This window comes from Ammospiza nelsoni, chromosome 10, assembly GCF_027579445.1.
Source record: "Ammospiza nelsoni isolate bAmmNel1 chromosome 10, bAmmNel1.pri, whole genome shotgun sequence".
Taxonomy (NCBI): domain Eukaryota; kingdom Metazoa; phylum Chordata; class Aves; order Passeriformes; family Passerellidae; genus Ammospiza; species Ammospiza nelsoni.
In genome coordinates, this window is record NC_080642.1 from 19,601,877 (window position 1) to 19,629,142 (window position 27,266).

The 27,266-nt window shown below is 44.7% G+C and overlaps 2 protein-coding genes across 7 annotated transcripts in view; both read left to right on the top strand.

The window, feature by feature from the left end:
* Positions 1 to 671: 671 nt before the first annotated feature.
* DBR1 (debranching RNA lariats 1) lies at positions 672 to 8,795 on the top strand. The gene is made up of 8 exons (XM_059479576.1): positions 672 to 868; positions 952 to 1,076; positions 1,173 to 1,253; positions 2,251 to 2,336; positions 2,720 to 2,944; positions 3,760 to 3,840; positions 5,745 to 5,890; positions 6,375 to 8,795. The coding sequence occupies exons 1-8, from the start codon at positions 672 to 674 to the stop codon at positions 7,048 to 7,050; spliced, it is 1,617 nt and encodes a 538-aa protein (XP_059335559.1). The 3' UTR covers positions 7,051 to 8,795.
* A 1,367-nt stretch (positions 8,796 to 10,162) lies between these two features.
* ARMC8 (armadillo repeat containing 8) overlaps positions 10,163 to 27,266 on the top strand; it is a 61,045-nt gene continuing 43,941 nt past the window's right edge. For 2 of the 6 annotated variants that reach the window (XM_059478943.1, XM_059478946.1), the window contains exons 1-3: positions 10,163 to 10,344; positions 12,322 to 12,398; positions 25,303 to 25,374. In XM_059478943.1, the coding sequence (XP_059334926.1) occupies positions 10,300 to 10,344; positions 12,322 to 12,398; positions 25,303 to 25,374 (194 nt within the window). In that variant the 5' untranslated portion in view covers positions 10,163 to 10,299. Of the gene's footprint in view, positions 10,345 to 11,217; positions 11,265 to 11,356; positions 11,608 to 12,321; positions 12,399 to 25,302; positions 25,375 to 27,266 lie in introns of those variants that run through there. The other 4 variants (XM_059478949.1, XM_059478945.1, XM_059478947.1 and 1 more) reach the window with 4 other exon arrangements.

The following is a 27,266-nucleotide window of genomic DNA, read 5'->3' on the forward strand; positions in this document are numbered from 1 at the left end:
GGGACTTCACCGCCTGCCTGGGTAGCCCATTTTCCAGTGTCTAATCACCGTTTACATGAAGGAATTCCTCCTGATGTCCAACCTAAACCTCTCCTGGTGCAGCTAGAGGCCATGTACCCCTGTCCTGTCCCTTGTTCCCTGAGAGCAGAGCTCGATGTCCCCCCGGACGCATCCTCCTGTCACAGGGAGCTGTGGAGAGCAGGAAGGGCCCCCCTGAGCCTCCTTTTCTCCAGGCTGAGCCCCCCCAGCTCCTCCTCTCAGACAGGCGATCCTTTCCCAGCTCCGCTCCCTACTCTGAGAACACCTGCAGGGACAGTGACTCCACCACCTCCCCCGGCAGCGCCCATTCCAATGCCTGGCCACCCTTTCTGTGAAGAACGGGCAAGGCTGGAAGGCATCATCGGACGTCACCGGGTCCGATCTCCCTGCTCGGTGGGGCGGGAGGGGACCACCGGGTCCCGCAGAGCGGGGCTCTCAGCAGCCCGCGGGCAGCAGCCATTAAAGGGTCGGCCCAGCTCCCCCCGGCCCGTTGTGTCCCCGCGACCCCCGGGCTGCGCCCCACACACGGCGCAGGCGCGCAGTGACGCACAGGAGCGCGGGAGGTGACGCAAGGCGCGCGCGGCGGTGACGCAGAAGTCGCGCGCGGCGCCCGCTCAGTGCAGCGGTTGGCGATGAAGGTGGCGGTGGCCGGGTGCTGCCACGGCGCCCTGGACAAGATGTACGAGACGCTGGAGCTGCTGCAGCGGCGCCACAACGTGTGGCCAGACCTGCTGCTCTGCTGCGGCGACTTCCAGGCCGTGCGCAACGAGGCGGACCTGCGGTGCATGGCCGTGCCCGCCAAGTACCGGCACATGCAGACCTTCTACCGGTGAGCGCCGCCGGCCCGGCCCCGGCCCCGGCCCCCGACCCGCGCGGGCTTGGCCGAGTCCAGCAGCTGCCGTGTCTCCGCAGGTACTACTCGGGCGAGAAGAAAGCCCCGGTGCTCACCGTGTTCATCGGCGGCAACCACGAGGCTTCCAACCACCTGCAGGAGCTGCCCTACGGCGGGTGGGTCGCGCCCAACATCTACTACTTGGGTAAGGCCCCTCCGCTCCGGTCCCGCTCCCCGGTGGTTTCTCCCGCAGCCCCTGCCCTGCCCGGCCCGTCCGTGACCGCCCTCCTGTGTCCCGCAGGTTACGCGGGCGTGGTGCGGTTCCGCGGCGTGAGGATCGGCGGCATCTCGGGCATCTTCAAGTGTCACGACTACCGGAAAGGTACCAGGACAGAGGGGAGGGGAGAGCCGGGGCCGCGGCGTGGTGTGAGGGTCTGGCTGTGCTCAGCCCCGAAACGTCTCTTAGCCTGGAAACCGCCCTCGGTTCAATACACGGGTTTTTCTGGAGTTGGTAGATGAATTTTTAGCCGCCCGGTGACCACAGCGGGAAGCAAGGCACCTTTGGAGCGTTGTTGGAACAGTGTTGATTTTTCCATGGCAGCGTCCTTTCACTGTTTGATTTTCCTTGACTGAAACAGGCAGTTTATAACTGTGACATTATATAAGTGTATTGTCCTGCCCTGAGGTTTAGGGCCAGTACATCTGGTTCCTCCTAGCTATGTGGGTGGGTATTCAAGAGTTTTTCCTGGGAAGGGTGTCACAGATGATTCCCCATGGCAGTGAGTAGAAGATAGTTTATTCTTTCTGATCTCAGCACTTAAAAGAGTGGTCCTTGTGGTTACTCTACTGTGCTGTCTTTACTAGCAAACAGCTTCAGAGAAACTTTGCAGGTGGCTCTCAAGCTACAAAGCACTGAACCAGTTTTCTAGAACACTTGATTCTGTCTAATGCTTGCCAACACCAATTCAATTTGCGGTTATCAAGGGGGCACTTTATATGCCTGAATATTGCATGAGAGAGATGAGATGAGGCAATAACTGGAAGAGCAATTTTTCTGTTAATTCTGTAGGGTATGTAGGAGCTATGCTAGGCATTCATGTGTTCTGTCCCAAGGCAAAGTTGGACACTCATCCCTTATGACAGGGTAGATGTTGGTGCTTCCGGAGCCTGTGGTGCCTGTGGACAGTGACTGGGATGTTTAGGCTGCTGCTGAACCTGTTAAGCTGTAGTTTCGTGGTGGGTGGCAGCACTCTGAACAATCATGAATAATCACAGCCTTGTATTATTGGGTTACTCTAGGTGCCTGTGTGAACCCCAAAAGCTGCTATGTAGGAGGGAACTAGAGATTCAGGCAACTCTTCTTGTTTCCAACATTTCAGGCCACTTTGAGTGCCCACCATACAACCAGCAGACCATCAGAAGTGCTTACCATGTGAGGAATATTGAAGTCTTCAAACTCAAACAGGTCAGTGAAAAGCCTCTTTTTTTTAAAACAAGGGTAATTTTCATTAATTTGGAAGTAGAAAGTTAAAGGTACTCTGTTCATGTATGCTGAATATTGAACATGCTTTAACAGGTTGATCTGAGGGGTGTGTCCTTTGAGGAGGACTATTATGCTTAGCCATTATCCCTTTTAAATAAAGCTTTAAAAATTTCATGGGGAAGAACATGCCTTTGATTGTGGGCAGAGGACTTGCTCTCTATCTGTGATTTCCTCTGAGTGCCTGACTTATGGTGATGGTATGAACTCTTTTATAAGGCAGTATAAAGCACAGATGGCTGCCTCATGTAATCTAAACTCCTTTGTCAGTATGTTGTATTTCTGCCATGTGCTTTTTGGCCTGGCAGCTGAAGCGTCCCATCGATATATTCATGTCACATGACTGGCCAAGGAGCATCTATCACTATGGAAACAAGAAACAGCTCCTCAAAATGAAATCCTTCTTCCGGCAAGAAGTGGAGAGCAACACTTTGGGGAGCCCTGCTGCTTCAGAGCTTCTGCAGCACCTGAAACCCACCTACTGGTTCTCAGCACATCTCCACGTTAAATTTGCAGCTTTCATGCAACACGAGGTAAATAAAGGGGGACAGAAAATGAATATATGTGTCCCAAGCACATTTTAGAATTCTCATGCAGGTAATCATGTTCAGAAAAGCAGTTCAGTAGTTTTAGTTCTTAAAACTCAGTTAAAACCATGAAAGATTAAGTGATGTTGGGATTACTGTTTTATGTTAATTAAAAGGGTGTAAATTACTCTTAATCTCCCTTAAGAACGGCATGAAATAGCTCTTGTTCTTGAAACTTGTTAATTTAACTGTACAGAAAAGCACTCTCCTGCTCTGTAGGGGAAGCAGATAACTTCACAATAGGTGAGAAAAAGGAGCCATTTCAAAAAAGCTGGTAATGGAGTGATTGAAGAGAGAGGTTACCTGAGGGGTGGGGGATCCCTGTAGTACTGCTTTGCAGATCTGGTAGCCCAGGTTTAAGTCAAAAACCAGCCTGTAGTTGAAACAGCTATTACTGAAGTGCTGCCTGTGCTGTACCTATTTGCAAGTTATTTATCTGTAAAAATGTAACTCCAGACCTTGTAGGATCAACAAGTCTGTTTCCAATGAAGTTACAGTTTTTCTTTTTGTACCAAGGCTGAATGTGCTCGGCTGAAATTAGTGCTGAAATGTAGCTCTTGCTTTATCTTCCTATTATCTGCATCCTGCTTCCTGCTAGACTCCCAGTGAAATCTGTCATTCTCTTTGTCCCTGCTAATTTTCTATTTCAGAAAGTATTTTTCTGTAGAAATTATACCTTGAAACCTGTCTATACAACTTGTTTAGAATGGTCAAATTTCACATAAGTGCTAATGATTGTGTTAACACTGTTTGCTTCCTAGACAAATTCCAAAGAAGAGCTACCAAAAGCAACCAAGTTTCTGGCTCTGGATAAATGCTTGCCACACAGAGACTTCCTGCAGGTGATGAACGTTTGTAGAAGGATTTCACTTTATATTTCATTTGTTTGAACTGCAAGTGCTGTTCTTAGGTATAATATGAAGAATAGTGCTAATAAGTTCAGGAATTTAAAATAAACTAGGAATGCTGGGTGTATGGAATGGTCTTTGTAGGATTTTGTCCTGATCTAAGCAGACCATGTTGTGTAGGTGCAGTGTTTCCTTAACTCTACAATTTCCATCCAGCTTAGAACAAGTACCTGACTCCAGTGGATGAGTCTAAAATAGTTTGCTGTGAGAGTGAGCTGCTGACAGTGTGCTTTTCAAATGCACTCAAGTGCTTTACTAGTCTTAGAGTAGCTTTTTTTCCCTGTCCTTAGGATGTGTGATGGGATCCATTTGCCCTAGTAAATACCTTTGAAAGTGGAAGAGGGTATGAGGATGGGTTCTATCTGTGCAAAGGGACATGGATGCTAGTCCAGACTTCAAATCCTAGAACAAAACTGATCTGGATTAGTACTACCTCCAGCAGCATGGACGGTTTAACTACTTTGTGGAGTATTTAAAGTTAATATCTGACTAGAGCTTTGGTTAACCCACATGGTTTAATTTGGGTTAATGTCACTGAAGACAAAGTGATCGTAAAAAAGCTTAAAAATATTTCCTCTTAATTCATAGCTGTGCTAAGAGTGCTGTTCATACAGTAGCATGACTGTTCTTGTTTGTATCCACTTAGAAGTGTCTTGGTTTGAAAAAGAAATGTCCGCCAAAGGCGGGAATCTCCCTTGGAATAGAAAATATGGCTCTAAATTATTACAGCTTTTAAATTATGGGGCTTTCAGGCGAAGATACAAGAAAAGGAATAACAGTTCTTTACTGAAAAAAAAAAAAGATATATATATATATATAAATAAAAGGTGCTGCAGGCACTTTCCCTTCGGTGCAGTTCCAGTCGCAGCCAGCAGGGGCGCTGGTGGCTCCCGGCAGGGCAGGGGCGATGATTCCCCCACGCCTGCAGGGGGCGCTGTGGCGCGGGTCGGTGCCGCTCTGCCCGTGCGTGATGGCGGAGAGAGGGAAAAGGCACTGGGCTCCTGAAGGCAGCTGGAGATGCTCCCTCCGGAGAGGGGGAGGAGGTCAGGGCCCTGGGGTTTCCCTGAGGCACCTGAGTAGATGGTGAGGGTCCTTCCCAGGAGGTTGGATGTTAACAAGGTGCCAGTCCCACGGCAGCTCTGACAAGCAGAGGCTCACCCACAGTAAGGGTAAGGAGAGCCAGTGAAGGACAAAACTCTGCAGTGGCAGTGAATTCTCCCTGCAGCAGCAGTCTGACACCAAGATCACAACTTTCACCCCAACTCTCACCTCTGATCTCTGAGAGTGAATGAGGGCCAACCCCAGCCCCTTACGCCCCAAAATCTGGCAGCATCTCTGCCTTTCCCAAGAGGAAACCCCCCAGCTAAGAGATATAGCAAACTGCATCCTCTCAATTGTCCTAGTCCCATCTTTTTTCTCTGTTGTTCCAGTCTCTTAGGCAACAATGGGAGAAAAATTCCCTAAGAGAAACTAAATTTAAAAAAAGGGAAAAAATCCTATCCTCTAACAGAAGGCAGCATGAATTTAGAAACAGGCAAATTCTATTTCTAAGTTGCATCACTGTCCAGTTGCTGGCAGTAAGGGAGGGAGTGTGTTCTGCTTTTTAATTGCTGTAAGCTGAAATCTAGAAATGCTTTTTTTGCTGTTACTGATTGGCCTTTGTTAGCCCTTCATGGGGGGCTGGCTTGAGAGGACTTGTTTGGTTGAGACCACTAGCTCAGTATACTTTAAACTTCATTAAAACTCTGTACAATGAAAGTAACATTTGAAACTTTAATCAGATTTTGGTGTCAAGAGAAATAACTCACTACATCTGTTTTCTGTGTGTTTGTAAGTAGATAATAGATGTGGAGCATGATCCCAATGCAGGCGACTCACTGGAGTACGATGCAGAGTGGATTGCAATCCTCAAGGCCACCAACAGTCTTGTTAATGTGACCCAGAACTCCTGGAATATGCCTGAAAATAATGGCCTCCATGCCAAGTAAGTTGTCTGCAAAATAGAAATGTTAGTTTGTTTTTCTGGACTTCAAGTAAAGGTGTATTTGAGTTGTTCCTGTTCTGCAGCCTGTAATGCCTGTAGGACTTGCTAGATGCCTTGGAAAGAAAAGGGGATGTAAAAAGATGTAGTCTAAAGCATACAGCTTCTTTACTGTTCTACCTGGGCAGTTAGTTTTATTTTGCAAACTTAGATATCAGCATTTGAGGGATGGAAACTATACCATGAGGCTGAAAATCAGGCTGGGTTATGGGCATGGGTTGACATAGAAACCCTTCTCCCCACCAGGGATCAGTGTATTCAGTACTGACCAAAAGAAAATGAAAATGGTCCTGAAAAAGCACTTGGGAAATAAAGTGCCTGTTGTAAGATGTATTTATAATCCATCTGTGAAGGTTGCACTCTCTGGGGGTCACAGGCAGTACCTTTTGACTTGCTTCACTTATTTAAACTTTATGCACTTGTTTAGGTGGGATTACAGTGTGACAGAAGAAGCCATTAAAGAGGTGCTAGAAGAGCTGAACCATGACCTCAAAATTCCTTGCAACTTCACATTGACAGCTGCTTGTTATGATCCCAGCAAGCCCCAAAAGAACATGGAGCCAGTTCATACCATCAATCCACAGACCACTGAGTTCTGTGCCCAGTTTGGCCTCACTGACATCAATGACAGGATCCAGCAGGCTAAAGAAGAGAGCTCAGGACGAGGTGAATGTGAGGAAGAGGAGGAAGAGGAGATGGACAGTACTGGGTCAGCAGAGGAACCCAGTGAATACAATACAGATAATTCTGGCCTCTCATCCTTTAACCCAGATGAAATAATGCTGGATGAAGAAGGTGGTGATGAAGACTTGAGTACATGTTCTGTAGATCCCTCCCCTGACCACCCTCCTGAGTTCTCCACGAGCTTCTCTGACATCCGGGTCATGCCCGACTCCATGGCGGTGTCGTCCGACGATGCCACGGACTCCAACAACGAGGAGCTGGAGAGGTCTGGGGGGAGCAGGCAGGGGGAGGAAAGGAGCCCCACTGAGAGGGCCTTAAAGCGCATTGGTGCTGATGAGAACGGCAACAGCGGCGTTAAAAAAATCAAGAGAAGGAACCAAGCCATCTATGCTGCAGAGGATGAAGATAAAACTGATTAACGGGGTGTGTAACTAAGTTCTCTCCCAGCCTTTCTGTGGGAAGGTGGTGAGAGTTGTACTGGACTACATGTGCTTTTAATGTTACATGATCTCAGTCATGTTACTTTCCTCAGCTCAGAGGCTGGGTGTACTTCTCACAGGGAAGGTGACTTACACAGAATAGTCAAAGAAAGAAGCTGAGACTTTTCCAACAAAGTACTTTGTCAAAGGATGTAAAGTTTGTATATCCTTGATTTTGTTTCAGTTCTTGGTGTATGGTGTAGTCTGACTTACAAGACTGAATGATTTTATTTTACTGTTTTTATCTTGTTTTATACTGAACTATTAATACAAAGTAGCATACGCAATAACCCTGTGAACGAAATTGGAAATAGAATTCCCATGATAACAAAACAGCAACAGAAGAATGAAGATTTTTGTTTCTGGTGATAGTCATGCCACAGAAAAACTTTGTGGTCATAAACAAAACAATACGTATTGTCCAGGATTGGCTTTTAATTACAGTTCTGATAGCAAACCAAGTCTCTTGATTTGGAGGATGACGGTTTTATGGGGACCATGAAAGGGTGCATCTCTGTTCTTAAAAACTCTCTTTTGCTCTGTTTCCTAAAACTTGAGAACAATGTCTTAAAATGAAAGCACTTAGGAAGGACAGCTTCCAAAATGTGGACACCACGACTGCCTCAACTCTGACTAATGAGGGTTGTGGTTTGTGTTCATACAAGGTGGTGGGTGTGTAAGCTGTCTGGGACAGTAACAGCTCCCATTATCATTAGAGTCACTTCTCACTTGTCATTGCAGTAGCTGTAACTTGCTGAACTTTTAAAACTGGTTTTGGGAATCTTCCAAAGCACTTCTGTAATCTTCAGCTGAGGGAAGCAGGAGGTGCCAGAACAGTGACCCTCTTGGAAGTTTTCTTTTTAAATTTTTTTGCCCATAATTATTAGTAAATGGCACTCCTTTGGCCTAAGAGGCCACGAGGATAAAACTGAGTGAATTCATGAAAATGACAGTTTTCAAGCATATATCATTAGACACATCAGCCTTCCTGACAGATGGAATTCCTTATGGCTGTGCTGCCTGAGAGCAGAAGCAGCTCCTGTGATTTTCCCCCTCCAAGGCACAGGCGCTGAGAAGAAGGAATCATCCTGACAGGAACAGGGAACTGGACAGGGAGCAGTGAGTGAAATACATCTGTGAGTGTGAGTTGTATCAGGGTCGGGAATTAATCTGTCTTTAATCACTTCCATGGTCTGGAGTTCATCTTGCTTCCTCTCCTGTCAAGCAGTTCACTACAAAAACCAAACATGTTAAGTATTCAAGGACTAGAAAAGGGCGTAATTAATGCTCTCAGCAATTCAATTAACAGCTCATCTGTCAGAACAGCCACCAAAAAGCTGTGCTGAGGTATGAGGAGAAACTGGGAGTAACCCGGGTGTGACACTCAGGCTATGTTAAATGGCTGTGAACTGTCAGGTAAATTATTGAAGCAGATGAGTCTCTTTAAGGGTCCTGGGTCTGCAGTGGTAAAATCTTAATCATACCTCATGATATGAACACTATAATGGAAATAAAGTATTTTAAATATAAATTCTGTTATGAACTTGAAAAGCCTCCCAGGGAACCTAAGCATGGCATTGAGATCTCAGGGTGTCTGCACACAAATAGAAAATGTATCTTGCATGTAATTGACTTTTCAGTCTGATTCCTTTTGTTTTTAAAATAAACTTCTATGTTGTACCATGCCTCCCCCCTTCTGATGAATGTGTTTCTAGAAGGCAGGAAACTCCGACTCAATATAAAATACTGATTTTTGAATCTTTAAAGATTTTTTGTAAAGTATTTCAGTGTCCACTGAGCAGAGTGCAGCTGATAAATACAGTGAACATAAATGTTTTTGAGTGTGAATCATGTCTGACCTCTAGAGTTGCCGTGCCCTACCTTGCAGTTGTTCACACCCTCTGCAGTTTGCAGCGTCCTCTCCTACCTTGCTTTCATCCATTATGGATTTTCCCTGTCGGCAGGATTCTCTGCTGCAAGGATTCAGTAGAAGTGCTGAGCTTTTCTAGTAAAGGCCAGATACTTCAAAAAGGAAAACTCTAGGGAATGCTGATAAATTTAAATTGGCTTTTAAGACTCAGAGTCTCCAGTCCCCTTTAAAAAGATTTAGTCTCTCTGAAAACTTTTGAAATGTTGATGAGAAACCTCTGTAAAACCTTTCTCTGTACAGCCCTTGTATTGCAGTTTTTTTCAGTGAGTGTACTTAGTCTAAAACTGGTTTTGCTGTTATTAGTGCTTGAGAAAACTTCCATCCCAGGCCAGCACACAGGTTTTTTGACAGCATGTCATCAGTCTGCTCAGTGAAAAACAGCTAAGAGGTCTACCCTTGTTTTATAATGGAGTATTTTGAATTAAATCTATTAAGGTCACCTTGTGGCTGCATCTTAAGCTATGTTTATTGTACTCCTGTTATCCTGTGCAGTCTCTAGCAGCTGCCAAGCCTCTGTTTTCCTGCGAAGGAAATAGGTTGAGAGGTGTGAACCCGAGCTTTTTGTGGTTCTCCTATCCTCCTCCCGTTTAGTTCTGACTTCAGGGTGGGTACAGTCAGTGTCCCCATGCCTCAGGCTGTGTAATACAGTAGGGCTAATAAAAAAATAGCAGATTTATAGACCCAGTAGCACATCTTGGTGAAGTTCTGAGTTGTTTGCGGTGTTTTCTGTGAAGAACAAATTCAAAACCAAACAAATCAATGCTGGCAACAAAAGCAATGACAAACTAAAGGAACGCAAACCGAATCTGCGCAGCGAGGCTGAGGGGAAAGGGCGGGCTCGGGCTCGTGTTCGACTCGGGCTAGTTTCGGTTCGGGCTCGTGTTCGGCTCGGGCTCTTTCGGCTTAGGTTCGGATCTGCTCGTGCTGGGCTCGAGTCGGGCTGGGCTCGAGTCGGGCTCGTCTCCACGCGGTCTCCGGCTCGGCTCCGTTCGGCTCGGCTCGGGCCCGCGCTTGGCTCGGGCCGTCACTCTCCGCGGCCCGCGGTGGCCGCGCCCTGCCCCGCGCGTGCGCACAGCGGGCGCCGTCCTGCACGCGGGCGGCGTGCGGCGGCGCAGGCGCGGTGGGGCGGCAGCGGGGGTTCGGCGCCGGCCGGTTCGCTGGGCCCGCCCCGCTACCCCCGGCCCCCGCCCGCCGCGCGCCCGCCATGAGCCCGCGCCCGCCGGCCTGAGGCGCCGCCGGTGCCGGAGCGCTCCGCCAAGATGGCGTGTGTGCTGGAGGCGCCGCTCCGCATGAGCGTCCTCTCGGTGAGTGCCGCGGGTCGGGCCCTGCCTGACCTTGGCCCCCGCTGGGCCCCGCTGTCCGGCGGCGCCGGGAGCGGCCCTGGGGCTGCGCCGGGAGCGGGGGCGGTGCGAGCGGCGGGGCCGCGCTCCTTCCCTCTGCCCCCCGCGCCGCAACTTCTCCCGGCGCTGGTTTCCCCTCTACGAGGAGCCCGTTCCGTGGCCGCGGAGGCACCGGCGCTCTGGACGTGTCGTTCCCTGCTGACGGTTCGGGCTCGCCGGCCCCGGGCAGCTGCTGCTCGGCACGCGGGGGGCCCGGCGCTGTGGGGGCTGTGGGCGCTGTGGGTGCTGCCCTTCCTCAGAGCTGCGGGGCAGGGCAGGGGCTCCCGGGCGCGCTCGCAGCCCGCCCCGGCTCGGGGGCTGTGCCGCTGCCGGAACCGGGGCTCTCTCCTGCGGCAGGGAGGAGCCGCCGTGCTGGGAGCTGTGACAGCCGCCTTCCCTTCCCTTCCCTTCCCTTCCCTTCCCTTCCCTTCCCTTCCCTTCCCTTCCCTTCCCCTCCCGGGAGACGGCCCAGGGCGCACAGCGGTCCTGCTGTATCGCACCGGTGCTGCGAGTAGCGATGCAAAAGATGCAGCCCGAGTGCTGCCGCAGGAGCGGAGGGTTGGCGCTTTTCCTTCAGTTTCCTGAAAAATTCATGTTGGTTAAGAGTTCCGTGAAATTGATTATGTCGATAAGTTGGCTTTTTTTTTTTTTTTTTTTTTTTTTTTTTTTTTTTTTTTTTTTTTTTTTTTTTTTTTGAGCAGACTGCCTGCATACGAATACACTTCTACATATTGCAGACTTTTTAGCTAATGGGGTGGAAGCCAGGATATCAGGATATTTTAGAATCAAAAAGCTACGGGTTCTTTGAAGTCTAGAAGAGTTTTACGTGTAAATACATAGCTCAGGTAGCTAGAAGTCCATTGCTATTCTCAAAAATACTGTCTTTGGTTACACTGTTGAAGTGTATCTGTAGGACTTACGTGGCATAATTTAACAGTGATCCTGGAGACAAAGGAGCCTTGCTGCCTCTAGATGATTCTTCTCTGTGATGTGAGACCACAGGCAAGAAGCTGCCGATGCCTCTTGACATCAGCGTGGGGAAGCAGGAGTAGATTCAACCCCATAGCAGATATTTGTTAAAGTAAGGAAGAGTTTTCAACTCTTAGAGCTTCTCTCAAGGAAAACTCATAAGGAAAAAATGGGCAAAGCTTAATGAAAAGAGTTGGTGAAAAGGAAAAAAAAAAGAAGGTGAGATAATGGCAACATATCTTGGCAAGTGTTCCTGAGAACCTGGAGGGAAAATTCCCTTCCCCTTTCCCACCCTTGTATTTTGGAATGCCTGCCATCTCTGACTTTGGATCTTCTCAAAAGGAATAAGAAATCAGTGGTGCATAAGTGTGTAGCTTACAAGCACGGTCCTGTTGCTGAGAAGAGAATTCTCTTTGTGTTATACAGCACTATGAGAATGTTGTGGGGAATACTGTGCTGCTGTCCCGTTGAAGGTCTGTGGCACAGGCTCTGAAATGTAGCTATGTTGTGACAAAGTAAGTTACAGAAAAATGTCTTGTTATGAGCTTCCTTCTTTTGGAGAGCTTGTTTGTGGGTATGGTTCTTGAGCAACATTAACTGCTCTGAAACTTTTTCTTCCAGGAATTTATTCTATACAGTAATTAAACATAATAAAATTGTGATTCAAGGCAATGCTAATAACTGCAGTTCATAAATAGCTCTCTGTTAACTTGCTTTGACACTTACCATGTTGTTATCTGCATTAAGCACCTCATCTTCTCTAGATTACACTTGAACACAGGGTTATCTTTGTTGTTGCCCAGCAGTAACACACTGCACGTTTAAATACAATTCTGTGGGTTCCCTGCCTCTTGCCTGGGAAGTTTTGTGCACTTGCTGCTGCATTGTGTGGATTGATATAAACTATTGCAATTGTTTGCTCTCTCTCTGCAGGAGGTCACAGCCAGCAGCCGCCACTATGTCGATAGATTGTTTGACCTCGATCCCCAAAAAGTCCTGCAAGGTGTCATGTAAGTCATTGAAACACTCTTGGGCTCTTGGTTGTGCATAGGCCAGGTGTGCTTGATCCCATTAGAGTGATAGGTCAAGGGCAAGAAGCTCTTCTTATGTTTTTTTTTGAGAAATGTAGTTGGCAAATCTTAATACAAATATGTCAGTATTGATATAGAGATAGTATTTATCGATATAGACTCTCACTCTGTAGTGCATATGGTTCATAACACAGCCTCCCAGTTGCCAGAAATGAGGTTAAACATTCTGTGAGCACTGAAAATTCTTTTGGATGTATTTCTGCCTTTTGGCCCTGTTTTGCTGCTCTTCCAGGTCTGTTGAGACTCTTTTTTCTCATTGCACTGCCAAGTAAGTGTACCTGCCTCTTTCTCCTTCCCCTGCTGCCATGCCTGCCTGTTGGCTTTGACTTTTTTAGTGCTTGGCTTCTGTCTCCCCATGGGAACTGCAAGCTGCAAGAGAATGCTCCCACAGAACTGCATTTGGATGCAGGTTATATTTCAGTATTTCTGTTGCATGCCAGTGGTCAGGGTAGGGACTGAGAGTGAGTCAAGGAGCAGGAGTGAAACTGCTGCAAAGCTCTGGGTGTTCCCTTGCTGTCCTTAGGCCATGAGCTTTCCACTAGAATCACTTTTCCAGCAAAGTGGCAAATGAGACCTTGCCCAGGACTGACTTTGGTGGTGAAACCAGACCTTTCTGGGCTTACCAGTAGCTTGCTGGCTGTGGCTGTCTAGGAGAACACCAGGAGAAATCAGAGGAACAAATGGACCAAAAAACCAGGAATCTTGATTGTGCTGCTTGCCATGACCTGAGGTGTTCCCCAGTAGCAGATGAAAACACTTATTCCAAATGTCCAGGGCCAACATGTCTGTGTCCCTTTAAAATACATGAAGAACCCAGTCTGGGTAAAACTGTCCTGGAAGTTTCCTTGGTTGGGATACCCCCTTACCTGTGTAGGAACTTTAGGTACCCTGCTGGAACTGTGTGCAGGTTATTAACTCTGCTCAAGGGGAGCCTGGTTTTGCTTCCACCCCTTGCCTTTGTGGTCCCCTCCTCATCAGGGTGGTGGGGTGGTCCTGGGGAAGGATGTGTCTCATCCAGTGGCCCAGTGGGGTGACTTAGCCCCTCTTTTCTCCCTGGCAGATGCTCTGAGCCATGGCTGGTGCTCCTTCCCTGCTCTCCTTCCTTTTCAAAGGGCTGGAGCCCACAACCCTTGGTAATCCCTTCCCTATCTTTTGATATGTTATTCATCTTTTGCAGTATAACTGATCTCCCAGAAACAAGAGTTTTAGGCAGTGTCTTTGTCTTGGATAACATCTGAAATTCTTCATCTTATCTGTGGGTGTCATTGGATTCTATGCTGAGATCCTTTGCTTGTATTTGAAGACAAGAAAATAGCAATTTATTTCACAAAATCTCTCACAGGGCAGATTTGGATGGTAAAACTGTATTTGCGATGCTCTGGCTGAAATCTCAATTGTGAGAGTATCTTTACTGACTCTGAGCCAGTCCTTTGTGGCAGATATGTTATTTTGCAAATATTGGTGGGTGGGTGTGTGACAGTCCAATTTAGAAAAATTTATATAAAAGATAGAATAAGAGTATGAAAGAATAAAAAATGTATATAAAAGATGGAATTTAGAGTGGTGTATATATTAAAATTTTCTGTCAGCCCAGGATTCTTTTTGGGCAGAAAAATACTGCTTTGTCCTTCTTCCTTTGATTTCAGGGCATATGCAGAGATGTTGAAGTTAGAATGATCTAGTATTTGGGGTGGAGTAGGAAAGGATTAAAGTTTTTCCAGAAGTGCTTGTCAGAAGCTTTACCAGATATGCTGCATCCTTTGCAGAAAATCTTTGTTTCCTAAGATGTGCTGGTTTTTCCCTGCATCCTGGCTGGAAATACTGATGACCTAGATTTTTATTTTGATTGATGGAGCTGTATGAATATCAAGGATCAGAAAATGGGCTGTTGTAAGAGGCTTTGTTTCTGCCGATTGTCTTCAGTTATGATAGTCCTGTTTTTTGTATGCTTGAATGGATAACTTGGGCTTGGGGCTTTTTTTCATTGCATCCTTGTAATTTTAATGAAAACCAACTTCTGAATGAGCTTTGATAAAGGTAAAATGCACCTAAATGTTTCTTGAACTTGAAAATCATGCCGGTCCAGTTTTCATCTTGTAACTTGAGAAAGCTTTAATTACATATTCAGAAAGCATTTAAATTATTAAAATCTCCCTTTTTCCTTGCTTTCCCATGAATTTTCAGAGGTGGTGTTCAGAGTTTTCCTCATCCAGACAATAAAGCTTTACCTGGTTAAGACCTTTTTTATTTTCCTGCTACTGGGAAAGCAGAAACCATTTCCTTGTTGTCCATTACTGCTGCATGTGGATCTATTGATCTTATTTCAAAATGCCAAGTTTCCTGCAGAACTTCTGTTCACATAATTTCTGTCCTGCTCATGTGGCTGTGGATAGTGGACAGGAAGGGGAGAATTGTACCTGCCACTAAATCCCGAATCTCAGTTCAGGATTGGAGAAGTTGAGATGACTACTGGCTTTTGTACTGTACCTGGTGGTGCACTGAAGTGTTCAAGGCCCATCTCCATACCCACATCTGTGTTGGTGTGTGTGGATTTACCTTTTATTTACTGTCTTTGTAGTTGGGCAAGGTTAACATAGTAGTTGCCTTCTGTAAACATGGACTCTAAGTTGTGGCCATGCTTATGCTTGAGAGATATTTAAAGGTTTGCTTTGTCTCCTTAGGTGCTCCTGTGACCCTTTTCTCTTGCTGTTGTAGAGCTCAGGTTTTCTCCAGTGTGCTCAGAGTGCATTCTGCAAGGTCAGCACTGATGTCAGGTGTGCAGCTCGTGTTGGCAGTGCTTGCATTGCCTCACACACATACTGCAGTGCATTAAATGCTGTGGTCTCTCTGAGGTTCTCGTCAATGTTTTGCTGTTATTGGCAGAGGAACAGAACAGAAGTGCTTCTGTAAATTTCTGTGCTTTTATGAGAGCTTCATTTGTCCCAGGGTTGTTCCCACAGCATCATTTTGTGCTTTGCAGTATTTTTTTTTTAAAGCATATCTGGGTTGTGATCCTTAGACTGTCATTTGCTTTTCACCTGCTATTAAGCTCAGGACTACATTGTTCAGATGCAAGACTGATACCTGTTTTTATCCTCTAATTTTTTTGCTGGTCGGGGGCTTCTTTGAGAGACATTTTATTATGATTACATTTAGCCTGGTGCCTTCAAAGTGGCAATCTATCATTTTATGGAGAGCTGTGTAATCCCACCTCAAGGCTGGGTTTGAAAGGAGCATCTTTTCTGACAAGCCTGGCTTACTCAAGGTCCCAGCTGTTTCTCATCAGGCTATTCCTCAGCAGTCAAAGGGTGTCATGCTTTAAGACTTCTAAATTATCATCTTTGTGGTGCACTGAGAATTCCTGTGCTACTGCTGTTCCTGTCCTTTATGGCCAGCAGGAATTAGTAGACAAGCATTTTCCAACCTTGTGTGAGCATTTTATTTCTCAGCACAATGAAAGAAACATCCTATAGAAATGGCACATGGCCCTCACACTGTGTGTGTTTTGCATCCAACTATTTTTTATATTTTGTAGTTTGGGTCTGTGATAAGTGTTCCAGGCAGAGGTTTAGCTGGCTGTGTAATAGTGTGCTGTGTTCTCAGCTATGACTGTTGGAAGGATCATCAGTGCAGTGTTCACACTTGGCTACCACAAAAACTCTGTGAAATATGAGAGGCAACTTTATGAAGTGGGAAGAGAGGAAATTCCCACCTCAGTTTTAAGGGAGCAACAGTTACCCCCCTTTACACTGTTGTGAAGAGGCTTTTTGCTTCTGGTTCTTCTTATCTGTTCAACTTTCTGTTACACTAAGTGATGAGCAGCACTTGTCTCTACATTTTGCATCCCAAACAGCTGCATCAGATTTTCAGTCCCAGTGGGCACTTCTGAACCTCAGTTTTCTGCAGGAGCTTTTTTTTGGTTTTGTGCATATTCCCTTGGCCATGTGGCAACAGAGCAGTCCTTAGAGGGTTGTTCCTGTCATGGTTTGCCCTTGTACATTTGGGTCAATTCTGTTGTCTCCTAGGCAGTAAATGCATATCCTACATGAAACTTGGAGATGTTATTGGCTAAAAACAAGTGATGTAATTTTTTGGAGCATTGTTTTTGTGCAGAGTCATTCATGTGTGGAGGGAAGAGGCTCCTGAGTCCCTTGTTGGAGCTTTGTGAACTGCAGGATAGGCTCTTTGTGGCTTGGAGCTGGGAAGCTGCAGGATCTGACAGAAATTGGAGCAGGTTTAGGTGGTGCTGGCAGCACTGCTCTGCTCCTTGGTTTTTCCCTTTCAAGAGGTGAACTGTGAGAGAAGGCTTTTTGGAGGGAGAGGAGGAACTGAAAGGCTTAAACATCTGAGCATTAAGTAGTGCTCTGTGAAGAGGGGCTTTCAGGGCTGCAGTGGTTTTTTTAGTCAGGTGGAAGGATGGTGTACACAGAGGGAAGAGAGGGAGATGCATTTCAATGCAAATGTGTTCCTGCCAGAGAAAAGGTACTCTCACTTTTGCATTTTTTATAATGCAGGAAAAGGTGCATATGCAGAATAGCTTGTTTTTGGCAAGTAAGTTGTTCTGTATGCAGCTCCTGGTGTAATATTTGGAGGTGGGTTAAACTTCAGGTGTATCTGATATTTGGCCAACAATCTTCAGCTTCACAGGGTTGTTTAATATTTCAGGCTTTGCATTTACTGCTCTGAGCCCATGAGAGTGTGATGGTTATTGACTCCATTTCACTGCTACTTTTGAGATGGCTGTGAAGCCACTTTTCTCCAAAACCCCTGTGTTGATACAGCCCTCAGCATGGTGATACAGTTGCTGTGATGGCTTGAGGCTCAGAGTCAGAGGAGGGAGGAGGAACAGCCTCTGTCAGACTGTGATGGAGCTGGGGAGGATGGGCTCACAGGGGTGCTGAGGTGGGGCTCAGTAACAGAGCTCAGGCTGAGCACAGCTGAACATTACATGGCCATTCAGAGCTTACCTTCCCCTGATTAATCTGGTGCACAAAGGCAGTGGCTGCCTGCAAGGGAGGGTGCAAGCAGCAGACAGCTGGGGGAGAAATAATTCTGTTCTTTGGGGGTGTTGTAAAGACTGAACTTGGAGGTTGGGCCCAAGGGATATGTGCCAGAGAGCCAACAGTGCTGCTGAGGTTGTGATTCTTCATACTTAGTGTTGGAGTTTCTGGTTCTGAGCTGCCAGTTTGCACTGATTGGAATCAGTATTAAAAATTGGAATTTAGTAGCTTTCCAAAAGAAGCTCATTTTCCATTTGCAATATGGAACTTTTATGCTAACATAAAGGGATGATATTTCTAGTAACATGCAAGGGACAGAACCCTGTTTTCCAGTTAATTTATGTACCAGATGATTCAGCTGACTGTAGTATGTGTGCTGTGTTTGTGCTGTGCTCTGAACTGATAATGTCAACTCTTGAGATATTTTTCTTGGGGGATTATGGCAGGAAGGCTAGCTCATAGAATTACTTGCTAAAATATACTTCAAACAGGAATTATCTGAAATGTCCAGAAACTCCAGAATGAGAGAGTCTATGGGCATAGAGATATTAGAGGATTTCTGTTCTAATGAGAACTGAGTAACACCATTTGAAAAAGGGAATTTAGGCTTGACTAGGCCAGTGCATCATCTTAGCTCTGATAGCTATTAGGAGATAAAAATCAGAGGTTTTGCTTCATGACAGAGAGACTTCAGATTATGATAATCTAATGAGTAGTAGCTATGTTAAATTAATAGGGTTTGGTGGTCCTTCAGTGCTTGTTGGCCTAAGGTGCAGTGGACAGTGCCAAACAATATTCCAGGCTCTCATTTAGAGCAGCCAAACACATGCTGCAAGGCCACTTTAAGCTATTTTCCTGTCCTGAATGAAACTCAAATCTTCTCCATGTGAATCACTTGTGGTGGGCAATGTTCTGTAGATAGAGAGTGGTGGGTTTAAAATGGGACAGTGGGCAAAAGTAACTTTAAATAAAGGGACAGTGAATGGAGAATAATGCAGTAAAAATGTAGTGTTACAGATACCTCTCGTTTTAATGAATTTTCATTCAGTTTTTGCTTAAGCTGTGGGATGCACTGCTAAATGCTGAAGGCAGTCCTTCATACTGGGAAGTGAAATATCCTTGGGGGAAGATAGAGACATTAAAAAAAAGGTACCACAGTTACTTGTATTTGATATTTTGGGTTATTCATGTGAAGCAGCAGTGGTGGAGCTGCTCTTTTCACGTGGTTTGGCTGTTTTGGGACAGTTGTGAAAGAAGTGTTTTGCTGATCTGGCATCACAGAGCAGGGATTTTCTGAGTGAGGATTTGTGAGAGTTCTGCTGAGCTGCAGCTGTTTTGCCCACACCTCTGTTGGAATAATTCTTTTGGACCTAGTGTGGTTAAATAGCAGAGATTGATGCTGAAATTGAAATGCTGATAATGCAGAGCTCTCTCCAGTTATGGTTCTTGTGGTTTTGTTGGTTTGGTTTTTTAGCTTATACTGGTTACATAATAGAAGTTAGCTGAACTCCCATCTACCACTAACTTCAAACACTTTAAATTTGGGTTACATTGTTGTTAAGACTGAGTGAGGCAAAATGTTTCTCCATTACCGATCTCATGCAACTTGTAGCACCATATCCAGACTCAGTGCAAAGGATGAGGCAATAAAACCTGCTTGGGAGAGGAGGGAAAAGCACCCTCTCCCTTTTGTCAGTCCAGGCAGAGACTGGAAAGGAACTTGAGTTGAAACTGTAGCCAGAGGCATGGAGAGCTGACCTTGTTAAGCTTGATCAGAAGGGCAGCAGGTGAATTGAATGATGTAAATTCCTATGTGGAAGTGAAGGTTTGGTATGGGAGGTTTCTTCAGTCTGTCACACACAGCAAGAGGAGCACTGGAAAGCAGGATAAATTCAGGGTAGGAGTAAGCTATCAAGATCTCTAACTACAGGTATGGGCCACTCAAACACTTCTCTTTCTGTTTGGTAAACTTTCTTTGTCAGGAAACTCCTGACACAGTAATTTGCCTCTGCAGAGAGGATACTTGAGATAAGAGCTCAAGCATTTTCAATGGCTTCGAGATATGGGGGAGTTGGAGTAAATGATCACTTTTAGCTTTATGTGTGTTAAATTCTACAGTTCTGCAGTGCTGTAATTATAGCCAGGTGCTATTTTTCTACAGCATTTTGATTTTATGCACTGAGAGTACAGAATTAATATTGAGAACAACCATGGATTGAGGGGATTTTGTCTAAACGTTGTTTGTTTAGTTTGCACTGTATGTTGATGGTGTCACAGTTTCTAAGTGTTAAAATTCAAAGGAGTTGAGTAACACTGTCTTGCTCTGCTGCTTTGCTATTTCCTGTAAAATCATCTTTATTGTTTTATCAACTGCTATTTTTGAATGGGATTAGAAATCTTGAAACTTTGCTTCCTGACTTGATGGTTAACCTTAAAAATAAGTTGATTTAGGACTTCTGGGGTTTGCTTGAATTGACAGGAGTTTGTCAAATTTTATTCACTTGGTTGGACCAGCAGTCATGTTGGTCTCTACTTACTAAAGGAATAGAAAACAGCTTCAAGCCAAAGTAATATCCATTTTAAAAATGAATTCTGTGACAAATAGTGATGGGTGTATTTTAACACTCAAAAACTGGTCATTAAATCTTGATGTTGCTTTCCATCCATCTGTAAAAATGGGAGAGTGGAGAAAAGGGAGGAGGAGGAGGAGACAAAAGCTGTAGGAAGCATAATTATCCAAACTTAGCTTGTCCACAGTGAGCTTGTGGCTGTAGTCCAGCCAGCACAGGTGCCATTTGCTCATATGATCCTGAAACTGAGAAACTCTCCTGCACTTGGGGCAGCTGGTTTTTCTCTGAGCTGTGTCCCTGTATCAGCTGCAGTACCTCAGCTTTTTAAAAAGTTGCATTTTGAGTTTTTGAGGCCTTTGGGAATGCTGCTTTGTGTCACTCTGTTGTTGTGACTTTGGACAGCCCCTGCTAGATGAAACTCCAGCCCTGACAGTGCTTTGTGTTGGGAGCTTTGTCTGGCTGCATAACTGGCTCAGAATCTCTTGGAACTATTTTATAGTAAAAGTGAAAGCATTGGCTGGAGGTGCCAAGGGCTGCTTTTCCTTCTGTGATTGTTCAGCTCGTGTTTGATACCCTCCTCTGTCAGGAAGCCCTGAGATGTGGCTCTCTGCTGTTTTCAAAAGCCATAAGATGAGGAAATGTCATGCAGGCTGTTTATTTCCTCTTCTTCTGAGGAGTTCCTGTGGCTGCTTCCTCCAGTCACTCTGGCTCGTTTCAAGATCTTTTGTGTTGCTTTGATGGAAGGTGATGTAGGAAAGCTCCAGGGCTTCCTAACAGAATTTTATAATTTATTCTGTTTGTACTTGATTTACTATAGTTTAAAAAAGGAGGTAGAGCCAAATTGTCACCATGTCCTTGTATCCAGGCTGCTTTCTCAGGATTTCTTTTGCAGGAGAGATGCAGGTATGGGGGCTCACTGGGGGTGCTGTGAAAGTCTCTTCTTTCTCAGTTGGGACCTGAGCTCACTGTTGTCTTTCACTGGGGTTTTATTCTGTGGAAGGAGTCCCAAACTTAGAACTGACTTCATTGAGATGTTGAACTTCAGTAACTTCTGTGTAGGGTAAAGGTCAGCTCCTCAGCTTCCTTCTGCAATAGTAATTTTCATTGACTGCTCATTTTCTCAGGATGTAGACATTTAATAATATTGGTTAGGAATCATTGAAACTGAAAGACCATATTTTACTTGCAGACTGTTATATTTAATGTCACTTCTTGCTTGTCTGAAGTGGCTATATCTGGTGCCTTTAAACAATTACACATTAAATATCAAAATAAAACCAGAACTTCATGCACAGTTGGCAAATTAGTTCTTCTTGTAAATCTTGTCAAGCTGTATTTAGATGGAAATTAGATTTTTTTTTTTAGTTTAATGTACTCCTAAAATATTTTTAAACACTCATGCTGTGTTCGTATACTAGCATACACTGCATTTTATTTATAGCTAATTAATAACTGATTGCTTTTGGGTTGCAATGTTCTGAAACATTGTTATAGCTGATAAACATCACCCAACTGATTTTCTGAAGTTGTAGGAAGAAAATCAGTCTTGCTGCTTTTCCAGTCTCTAGGTTGTTTCATAACTTAAAGCTGAATGATTACAGGTTCAACTGATGAAACGATATTTTTATTTCTTTAAGAAGCAATAATAGATTGAAAAAGCTGGTTTAGCACTTCAGGATGCAATATTCCCAAGCACTTAGCTAGGAGCTCTGCAGTATTTTATTGTTGGCAGCCTGTGTTATTCCTTCTTGCAGGTTTTTTTCCATGTAAATTACTTTATTGCACTATAATACATGTCAGCATAAATATCAGATTTTAAGTCTATGCATTAAATTGATTGTAATGAAGGTCATTTTGTTAAATGATTTGGAATTTAGTTTGAATCTAAACTAAGATTTAATATACAGGATAGATAAAAGCCCAAATCAAAAACCTAGCCAACATCAAATGCATCTTAAGGGCTCTGCTTTATGGAGCTCCAGGTTTGTCTTTGGACTCTCCACAGAGTGGCTGTTCTAGCTGAGACACTCACTGGTGCTGAGGTGTTGTGGGTGCAGGTGTCAGCTCTGAGTTTTTCTTGGGAGGCTGCTGGCAGCTGGCTCATACCCTGAGCTGGGAGTTGGAAAGGCTGGATCTCCCTCTGGATCATGGTCCTGTCACAGGTCAGGCCTGGAGTCGCCAGGGCTGTTTTGTACTTCTGGAGTTCTCATCTCCCTGTAACTGCGCTGTTACTGCTGTTCCCTTTTCCCTCCTGCACAGAGGAAATGGGAACAGGGTGCCTGACATTTGGAAATAAACTGGGGGTTAGTTTTGGACTCAGTTTCTGAGGTTTCTTTGTTGCCTCCTTTTTTGTACAAGATAGTGATCTTTGCTGCCTTTTTTCCTTGGATGTATCTCATGATGTCTTGGATCTGAAATCAGGCAAGCTTGAACTTGTTGGAGGTAATGTTCTCAAATGAGGGAGTTGCCCTCAGTTTTTCCAAGGTTTGTGATTCACCAAGGACCTGGTAGTCCAGGACAGCATATGGTAGTTCCTTGCTTCTTAGGGAACCAGCTTCCTGATCAGGAAAATCTCTATAAAATATCATATGCAATTACATAATTATTTTTCATAGTACTCAAAAAAGTCTACTACTATGCAGCATTTGAATGTGGCATTTTAAGGGTGTTCTGCTTTCCATATCCACAGCTTCCTATGTATTGAATAGGTCACTTCTGTAGGGGGCACTTGGAAGAGAGAAGTGTGGCAGGAGCTTGGGAGTGCACCCAGACATGGGGACCTTTGAGCACTGTCTGACAGGTTCTGGTCATGTTTTCAGTCTCAGGGTTTTTGACTTGCCTGCAAGTTGAAGTTGGTCAAATGTACATGTGTTGGATCTGTCAGAAATCTCAAGTTTGTGCCATTTCTTACCTGTCTGACATAGGTTTTCTGAGGAACTTTATGAAAGTAGGATGGAGAAATTAATCTGAATAATTTACAGATCAGGACTGTGCCCTCTCTTACCCTCTCCACTTGAGTGTTGTGGAACTTGGCCATGCTCCTGCCACTTGTGAAAGGGTCTCTGAATGAAATTCTAATAGGAAATACTATTTAAATGATTATAAGGTTAACAAACCATTCTGTTGGGGGTTGGAGCAGGGGTCACAAAAGTTCGTTAGTGTTGTTTTCAGTTTTGTTTGTTATTTTGGATTTTTTTACACAAAATACAATGTAAAATCACAAGCACAGAGTATTAAAGCATCACCAAAATCTGTTTGGTAATTTCCAGAGTGCTTGGTTGGTGCCTCCCCTTTAGCTGCCTGAGATGCCTTTGCAGGTTGTGGGTAGGGTGCAGTTTTTGATGGCTCTGGTGCCTCAGGGCAGCAGGGAGAGGCAGCTTCTTCTGAAGTCTTGGGGTGGCCTGAGCACTTTGGTGCCTGAACTTGACACATCTGTTGGTGCAGTTTCCATTATTCCTCTGAGACATCTGACCCTTGCTTCTGCCACTGTTTGGACTGACTCTTGCATTTCACAAACTTTTAAAAATTATCTTTAATGTGAAGGGTTCAGCATAGAAACCACTGAAGTACTGATTCTGATTTTAGTGACAACTTCAACTCCATTTGTGGAATTTTCAGGGGTTTCCAGCTTAGCCTGTCTCCTGACCTTGCTCTTTCTCCTCTCCCTCCTGCCTGATGGTGTGAAGTTACCCACCTTAGGGGGACACAACGGGAAGGTGCAGCATTTCCTCTGATGCTGGGCTGGGAGTTGCTGTTCAGTGCTGGCTCCTTGCAGGGGGTTCCTGACTCTGCTGGGTTCAGGTGTGCACAGAGCTGCAGCTGAGCTGCTTTTAGTGACGATCCCATGCAGGAGCTCTGAGATCGCAGCTAGACTTGGAGCTAGCCTGGAATTCCTCAAGTACTCTTGTGCATGCATGTGGAGAAATTCAGGCAGAACAGGCAATTACCTTCTGCTAATTGAGCTTTATGGAGGTCCTGTTTGTGCCAGTAAGGAGTTGCCTGCCTTGGCTAAGAAGTCTTTGACAACTGTAGTGGAGGGAGTTGTTAAACTTGGGGCTCTTGGGACTGCTGCTTGTGAAATCTGATTTTTCAGTGCACACCAAAGGAATGAATATTGTTCCTGCTGGCCAGGGCAGATCTCACAGGACAGGGCTGCTCTATGTTCCTTAAAAATTGCAGATAGCAGCTGGGAGAGATAGAAAGGCAAGAAAATGTGCTCACTTCAAGCAACTACTAACACTCCCAAATTGTTTGAATAAATTATATGTGTAGTGATTAGCTTATCAGTTTTGGTTTGGTTTTTTGGTGGTAAAGAATTACCTGAAGTTGATCTCTCTTTATTCTGTGCTCTTAAAGGCCCCAACAGCTAGAAAGCTTCCTAGAATTGAATCATCTTGATTTTCAGAAACCAGTTCTAAGCTGCAAGCTTGCTTTCAGATTCTCTGGATGTTCATGTATGCTCAATGTGCTCATTTGAAGAGAAGGAAGAGCAGGTGTTGGTGGTTTTTAGGATGCAGTAGCAATTTTCTGAACAAGATTACAAATCACATGTTTTCATAGGAATTCTTAGTGTGTGCAACCAGTGTCCACTTCCCAAAGTGCTTCCCATGTTCTGGTACCTCTCTGGTATGAATGCCTGTCATGTGTATAACCTTGCAGTGACTCTCAGGTGGGAAAATACTCTGGTTTCCATTTAATCCCTGAGATTTTGATGCACAGATGTTTAGGTGTCCTGCTGAAATACATGAAAGGAAGCCTGGGGTGAAGAGAGTAAAGCCTGGTCTCTGGAGACTGCTGATGGATCCTTGTTCCTTTTTCATAGCTTGCCTTTCCCTGCACCCAGTAGACTATTCAGTTAATACTTTCCCAATTCCCAATATTCCCAATATTTGACTTCCCAACCAGTAGTGGGGTTTTGAAATTGTTTTAGAAGTCTAGTGACAATGTGGGCACAAAGAACCAGTATATCTAGTTTTTGTCAGTAATAAGACTTCTTGGTGTATGGTGTGCATGTGAGATAGTTTGGGTTTTTGCTTACTTGCAGGAGTTGGGATGTAGTGGAATCTCAGAGCTCTGGGGTATTTTCCTGTGGGCTGAGGGAACTGTGCCCTGAAGCACTGCCCAGTCTGTAGCTGCAGCATGGACATGTGGAAAACTGCTTGATAAGCCTCATGGAAATAGTAAATTCTATAGATAAGCCCTCAGTACCTCAGCATAATTTACCAGGGTTTGTTTTTCTTTCTGGATTTACAGAGATATGAAAAATGCTGTAATTGGAAACAACAAACAAAAAGCCAACTTGATTGTTTTGGGAGCAGTTCCAAGGTATGTCCTTTGCTACTCTCCTTTTCACTGATTCACAACAGGTCTGGAATAATGATCCTTCGATCACAGGCACTTTTTTGTTTTAACTTTGATTGTAGTTGACTGAATACTTTCTTTAATGTAACTGAGAGAGACTTGAAATATCTGTTAAACTCATGTATTACAGAACAGGCTGTTGAGTAATGCTTTTCATTTAGAATTTCATAGAATTCTCTAAAGTAGTCTTGGTGTTTTTATTGAACTTTATCAGCTCAGGAATAAAATCTATTTTTTTGACATTGATATTAATGATGGATGAAAGTGGTTGTATCTTAATCCTGTTCTTCAGCCAACTGCCTGTGAGTTCATAACTGAAAATGTGTAAGGTTATGTTTAAGATTTAATTTAAAATATTGAAAAACATCTGAGATAATTTGCTTGTCTGCTCCACTTGCTGCAGAGAATTAAAACCCTTTGATCATACTTTATTGTACCTTGCTGCTTCAGCTGATGTTAACATTTTCTGGACCCTGATTCCACTAGTACAAATTGAACAGGTGACTTTAGCTCCTAGACTGCTCACTACAGCTTTCATTTCATCCCTCTTCTCCTCCAGCTTTCTTCCAGCCTCAGTTTGCAGCAGTGGAGAATGAAAACCTTGAGCACTGCAGTCCTTGTGCTGGCAGTGTGGCACCCACCTGTATCTTTTTGCTTAAATGGCAGCCAGGTCCAAAACTATTCTGCCTGAGCTGCTATTGCCTTGTCAGAAATGCTTTTTATTTGCAGAGAGTATCTTCTCACTGACACTGAGTTTGTGCCAAGGCTGGCCCTTGAAATTCTCTAGGGATTAGCAGAGGGGCCACCCCTGTACCAAACCTGCTGGATTATCTTCCCTTTTGACCACATACAAACAGGTGAAGAGAAGACTTCACAGGAGGTGAGAAGATGAAAATGGGCATTTGTTGAAGATTATGAGAAATTTAAGGAATTTCTATCAGCAACAGGTCTTGAGGAGTTTTTGCAAGTCCTGCTGATTCACTTTCCCAATCTAGAATCTTCCTGTTCTTACATTTTGTAGGACTTCTATTCCCTCAGTTGTCCTGCATTTTGTTGCTGCTTTTGTGCCCAGTAAGGAAAATTGAAAAGTGCTTTTTTTCTTGATTGTTGTTAATGCCTTCTGGCTTCCCAGGTAAATTATACAGTTAATCTACAACTGCAGAGAAATGACTGGCCCTGGGGAATGTTAAAAAGTGAGCTATCACACTTGTCCTCTCTTCAGGACAAGTTATTCTCAAATGACTGGAAGTTCCTTCAGTGATCCTCAGAAAAGGCTCTTCAGACTGGAGGACTAGCTGAAATACACTGAGAGTGATCCTCCCTGGCTGTAACCTGACATCATCTACCCCCAAGTGCCTTTCTGACGGCTTTACAATTTCCTCAAGGTGTTGCAGACAGACTTGAGTAGATTATAGACTGTTTGGATTAGAGAACTCCTCTGGTGTTCTCTGTCAAGGAGGTGGGAATCCTTTGGCTCTTTTGATGTGGTTTCTAATCAGTGAAGCTGGTGGAGTGCAGGGGGCTGGGGAATTCCAGTCTGCAAAGCTAAGCCTCTCCCTCAGTGAGGAGAGGAATAACCAACATGACATTCTTTGGTTTAAGTCTTTAGGAACAATTTTCTTTTCACAGAGTTCAGTTTCAGGCTCCCACAGGAAGTTGATTCTCTTCTCTAATGGGAATTGTTAGAATTCTACTGCAGCTTTGTCCTGTCATTCAGCTTGTTTTTTACTCATTTCTTGCTTCTCTCTCCTTACCCAAATATTCCTCTCTCAGGCTTTCAGAAAATACTCTTTAGACCCAAGGAACCCCTTCAGACCTGTCACTCAGTGGAAAAGAATACAGTATCTTCAAATATT

Bases quoted from the DNA above. Each gene is read 5' to 3' on its own strand.
- DBR1 (XM_059479576.1), top strand. From the start codon at position 672: ATGAAGGTGGCGGTGGCCGGGTGCTGCCACGGCGCCCTGGACAAGATG. The intron at 1,254-2,250 runs GTACCAGGACAG...CCAACATTTCAG, and splicing joins GTGTCACGACTACCGGAAAG to GCCACTTTGAGTGCCCACCA. The intron at 2,945-3,759 runs GTAAATAAAGGG...TTTGCTTCCTAG, and splicing joins CAGCTTTCATGCAACACGAG to ACAAATTCCAAAGAAGAGCT.